General features: G+C 32.1%; 1 protein-coding gene across 1 annotated transcript in view; it reads right to left on the bottom strand.

Annotated features, from left to right (window-relative positions):
- Positions 1 to 744: 744 nt before the first annotated feature.
- LOC126828086 (FYVE, RhoGEF and PH domain-containing protein 2) overlaps positions 745 to 6,422 on the bottom strand; it is an 81,886-nt gene continuing 76,208 nt past the window's right edge. The window contains exon 19 of the mRNA XM_050557664.1: positions 745 to 6,224. Coding sequence (XP_050413621.1) covers positions 5,996 to 6,224 — 229 coding nt within the window. The 3' untranslated portion in view covers positions 745 to 5,995. The remainder of the gene's footprint in view (positions 6,225 to 6,422) is intronic.

Below are 6,422 nucleotides of genomic sequence, written 5' to 3'. Positions count from 1 at the left end.
AATTCCAATCCAACCTTCATTATGGTGGAATGTTGATATATCTAAACGGTTTTTAAAATCGGAAAAAAAAATGTGACCTCTAGAGAATCCACAAGCTAAAAATGCGATTTTCCAACCAATCAGGGGCCATAATCCAGGAAGTTACGGGGTTAAAACGTCCACTTAAGGGTTCACAGCCTTGATATACCATATGTTTACACTATCTGCGTACGAGGGGCGGCCAGGCCATTTTGTCCAGCAGTTTTGGTCCGATTTTCACGAAATTCGAACTCCACCAACATTACGATGTAACGGTGATATAGTTGAACAGGTTTTTAAATCGGATAATAATTGTGACCTCTAAAGGATTCACAAGCTACTAACGTGAATTTTCGTACAATCAGGGGCCGTAATTCAGGAAGTTAAGATCCGATAGGCGCGAATATCGCAAGGAACAAAGATCATTGGGTTATAAACATGCATTTCAAGTTTCATCAAAATAAGATGAAAATTGTGACCTCTAGAGAGAGTCCTCAAGATAAAAAGGTGATTTTTCGTACAATCAGGGGACATAATCCATGAAATTTCGATCCGATACATGCCAATATCGAAAGGAACCGAGATCTTTGGGAGATAAACCTATATTTCACGTTTCGTCTAAATCGGATAAGAAGTGTGACCTGTTGAGTGTCCAGGGGCAGGGGCGACGACAATAATACGTCAACATGAAAATGTGGCAATATAAAAATTAACAAAAGTCTTAGGGAATATTTGATATTAATTTATTTATATATTTATATCTGTTGGATGTATATTACGGTGGACAATCACATTTATAACATAATAAATCTCTTTAACAGAAAAAAAACCCTGGGCAACAAATAACGAAGACATATACTAACTCCAGATGATTCATCTTATTACTAAAAAAACTCACTCCAATCTTAAAGGCTCAATACCACTCTTGTTGTTACTGAATAATATGTCCCAATCTTTATTCTGATCAACAAATTGTACTATTTTACAATATTCCAATTAATTGGTGATATAAATTTCATCTTAACACACCTAATTTTAAAAATTGTAAAAATTGAACTAAATGATTTGAAAAGCCTAACGTAAACCTTTTCAAATGTGACTTGGATTTTAAAATATTTTCGAACCCTCTGGACAAGTAAAATAGGATTTAATGGATAATTTACACAACAGGTAGGACACTTAAACATCTAGTACTTAGAATAAAGCTATTATTTATTTTCTGGAGCTGTCAAGCCAGCAAGAGTGTTATTGTCCCTATAAATGAAAAGATCATAGAACTTTTCAAATTCAAATATTTATTCATGTAATTTACTGTAAAACAAAGACCATAAAACCCTTCAAATTCAAATATTAATTCATGTAATTTACTGACTGAAGAAGTTCATTTATACTAAATTATAATAAATATCAATGTATTCATACCAAAACCTCCACTTCAAAGTTTTCACTATCGGCATAAAAAGTTTGCAAATTACATTCATTTTAGATGTTTTATGGTACAGTATTGTGAATTCATGTGTCTTAGTATTGTGTCCTTAAAATTCCTATATTGGACCAAATTAGTAAATATCAATGCATTCAAACAGTCAATACTACCAGTAAATATCAATGTATTCATGCAGTCAATGTTATAAAATTACAGTAATAAAGGCTTTACTTAAGATTAAATCCGTTATAATAAAGCTTCCCTGGAAAACTATCATTTGCTCTTCCGACAGATTTTTAATAAACATTTTGTTATTTTTTCATTTAGTAGACTTTCATTTATTAACTTCCATTTTCTAAAACACATGAAGAAAAAAGCAGAAGGGGGACTTGAATGCAGTAAATATCAATATATCCAGTCAGTGTTACAGCATTGGAGTGAGCTCATAGTTAAAACTAATATCAATGAAAGCCAAGCTAAAAAAATCTCTCACACTAATAATATAAAATAATAATATATAAAACAGTATAATTATAGCTAATTTAATATTATCATATATTATCATTAATCTATCGATGGTCAGTTGAGCTAAGAACAATTTACTTTCTGTGCGCAACATTGAATATAAAAGAATTCATTTTTAAAAATTCAATACTGACAATATAAATATGTACCATCAATCAAAACAGTTTCTAAAAATTCTATCAATAAAAATTAACAAAATATTTGAATTAATTTTCTTAAAACCTGATTGTTATTTGAACTATGAACTTTGAAATGGAACGTAAAAATGATAAATTAGCCACCAATTTTGTAGTGAAACCACAGGCGCCCGTAACATGGAAAATCGCTTTCAAAAATAACATTAGAGATATATTATGGGAGATTAGATAAAGAGCTGGCAGTTCTCACTATAATAGTTAAAAACTAGATACTGTAAAGAGAATTTGCTGAAAATGTCAGTCAAATTGATCCACTATGAACCAAGATTTTAGCGATTGAATTTTCGGCCTAGCCTCGATCATCACTACTGAAGTCGGTAGGATAAAAAACATAGTCTTGATTATCCATTTCTTGATTAAATTATGAATGGAAGTCGAACAGCAAATTAGAACCTAATCTAATAAACATCTCAGGCTAGCGATGCCATCGAGAGTTGATTATGGTCTGGATAAGTTAATTAATGTCTAATTAATACTTTAGATAACATTTCAGGCCTAAAGAAAGACCTGCAATAGGCAGATTTAGCTCTTGCATAATGTATGTTTAAGCTGTGACTAAGTATTGTGACTGTAAGCGATATTATTTAATTCAGGGGCAAATAACTCATCTCGACCCAATATCTCTATCAGTACATATAAGACCTTTTACATTTTACAAGTGCCTGTGGTTATATGGGTTAAAATATGAAATAAATAACTATATACACATGTTACAACTTCAAATTATCAAAAATATTTATTATGAACTAATAATTCAAATGTATATGAATGATTAAATAAAAGTATAAATTACATATGTAAAGCCTTTATTTTGCAAAATCCTAAAAAGCGGTCAATATCATTTATCAAACATTATGCAAATAATAATAAGAATTTATACTGATAACTTAAATCAAATTTATATTATCATTATTATATTACGGTATGGCACGAACGCGAAATGAAAATATACAATAGCAAAAACTGCACAGCAGTCATATTAATTTAATTAGACCAAAGTTACTTATCTTTAGTTCTTCTAAGTCTTGATAGAAAAATATGGAAGACCAAACAGCACTTTATTCAGTATTCTTAATTCATAGTTCTTAATTCATACAACAACAAATGAAGAAATAAGAATTAAGGGCTATGAATTAAGAATAAAGAGCTGTTTGGTTATCCATAGAAAAAATAGCCTCTTGAGTCTCTTAAAAAAAAAGCCCTTTGAGGCCAAGTATTGTTTGTCTACCCATGAAATACCAAGCAAATTTTTAACAGGTTTTTGTGAAAATCTATGAATAAAATTGGTATGGCCTTATCTAATTATATTCAATCATGAACTTAAATAAAAGATTTAGTGGGATGATGTGGGTTAATAAAAAAAAAATCATTTTGCAATACATATCTTACAAATATATATATATTCCCTCTTATGATGTCCTTGTTTCCTGTAGCAGAATCAGTCAATTTTTAACTCAGAGCAGTCATGACCGGCATATACATGGCCCAGTGGAAAACCATGTATCTGATACTGGTATATTTGTCATGTACTATAAATATGCTATCTTCAGATACTAATAACCTACCCAATATAGTTAAACTGTTATAAGAGTAGGCCAACATTAAACCTATTTATCATTAAAGTTAAAATGTTGATTCCTGACCATAGTTATATTTCGTTTTACAATTATTTTAAAAAAATCTAGACTTCTCATTCAAAACATGGGGCAAAGGCCCAACAGGGGAGAAATCACTGATTCCCTACATGAGGTGCATTCCCAACACAAACATGGTGCAAAGGCCCAACGGAGGGGAGATCCTTGATTCCCTACATGATGTGCTTTCCTAACAAACATGTGTCAAAGGCCTAACAGTGGGTCATGGTTCAAAAAAAGGTTGGAAAACAATTAATTCTAATTCTAAGCAGGCTTCGATAGCTTTTATATAAAATAAACGTACATTATCATAAATTTGGACATAACTAACGCAAACGAATTCTCAAATTAGAAACAGAAACCTTACGAAAAAGCAATTCTTATCAATTAGTTTATAATCCTATGACAAAATGCACGCCACAGGACAAATACATGAACACTCTATTATATATGACCATTTCCATGATGTTGGTTTTAATTTTGAAGTTTGTGGGATACCAAGATAAATGATGAATTAATCAACAAACAGATTAGTAAAGTGAGAATTAAGACAATAATTTCAATTAAAAATCTTAAAATATTGGTCTCTTTTCCCTGGTAATGTTAAGATATTAATTTTTGTATCTAACTACAACTATAATACATGTACTCAATAGTTAACCTATCCCCAGACATGTTCCTGAAGCAACGACTGCAAGTTTTACAACATCTGGATGTTGCTAGATTACTTTACAATTGCCAAACTTATGGCTACGTTATCTGCAGACACGTAAACGGTAGCGTCCAATCAGAGGTTGTGACATAGCGACCTCCATGGAAACCATGACATTGAACCAACCTTGAACTTTGCAACTCGATTATCACAGGTAGACAATTTAGCTGGAAAGCGCGAGATTTGGTATTCGCGATGATCGAGGAATCTGATAGACTCCCAAGTAGGGTGAGTACCCAATCGAAATTAGTGCCAAAACATGCAGGGTGTTATGTGAAGATCTTGATAAGATGTACGGAGTTAAAGCGAGATCAAGCCTTCTATTGAAGATGATCCCCAGAAAGCCACGCCTCCTTTACAGCAACGTGACTATGCATCTTTCTCTGACAATCTATGTTCTACGGAGTTAGTGAAAACTGCTAGATAGTCACACTTCCAGGCCACCTTTACAGCAACGTGACTGTCCATCTTTCTCCAACAGCCTATGTTTGAAAGTTTTGTATTCCAAGGTCATGAAAATTGCCATCTGTACACAAAGTTCACATATTCATCTGTAATAATATCTTAACATCAACGCCATGTTTTACATTCTACGATAAGTAAGATCTTTATTTAAAAATTTGACAAAGAGTGGTGTTCCATTTTCAAGGATTATATGATTTGAGTGGTTGACATCAGGGATAGGTTAAGAATCGGAGCAACAAGGCCCCAAGTTCACAAAGCATTCTCAGACTTAAGTTGCCTTATTTTAACTAAAATATAGCCCTTTATAAATCTTTTGTTGTTTTAATGTACCAAATACATCAGTAAGAAACTATGTGCAAATATTTGCGTTTCTGGATCAAAGATATTTCTCAAAAACAGTGATTGAAAGTTGAGTAAATTCTTAACTGATGTCTGAGAATGCTTTGTGAACTGAGGGCCAGATTTCTGGCTAAGTCTACAAACTTCCATCCATTTGTTTTCATAATAAACATAATTTAACATTATTCTAACTGGTAGGGCCTATTTATAGAGAAATATTTCTAAAATCTAAGGCATAATTATTTCAACTTAATTTCGAATAGTAACCACATTTCATTCGTCAAATTATATGACCAGCATATAAAAAAATAATTTCTTTGCACATGTAATTCTTCTCAAGTTGACAGTATCAACTGTGTTAATAACTTTGAAATTTCTGATCCATAGACCTACCCAGTTGACATCTGCAGCATACAATGCAACGCCACTACTGTTTCACGGAATTTGTATAAACTTTGTTAGTCATATAAAGTCGTAATTCCTTCACATATTAGACATGTGAAACACTATCTTCACATAACACTAAATATGTCAAACTTTCTGAGTCACATTTCACTGAAAAACACACACAAAATATAACTTGTGTTCTATTCAATAAAGTTTACGCTGGTCACATATACACATTAAATAATCCATCCACTGAATCTCAAACACCGTATTCACTGATATTTAATTGACATTAGCAATTTGACGACCGTCTTCCCTTTTTAACAGATTGTTTATGTGAAATTTGAACCGCGTTCTCGTCAGTTAATTCAGGTTCCGATGTTTCACCGTTATTGTTAGTTGTGTCGGCACTATTCGCACCACTACCTGTGCTATTACCACTACTGGTCGACTGAGATGAAAATCTCTGGGTTTCGTCTGGCAATTCAAGATTAACCATTTTATTTAAAACACTGATCCATCTGAAAACAAACAAAATACAGAAACTATATTTTAATCGATGCACACAGACTTAACAGCATATAAACAGGGTTGTCACTTTGAGATAATCTTAGCTAGGCAATATATTATATATGTGTCAATGAGGCTTCAAAACGAGATGAAGATGAAAAAGCATGAGTACCAATCGTTAAATTTACACTTAGAATTAAAATATCTTA

This window comes from Patella vulgata, chromosome 7, assembly GCF_932274485.2.
Source record: "Patella vulgata chromosome 7, xgPatVulg1.2, whole genome shotgun sequence".
In the NCBI taxonomy this organism is placed as follows: domain Eukaryota; kingdom Metazoa; phylum Mollusca; class Gastropoda; family Patellidae; genus Patella; species Patella vulgata.
The sequence above is the reverse complement of the archived record's forward strand: the minus strand, read 5'-3'. Positions and strand labels throughout refer to the sequence as shown.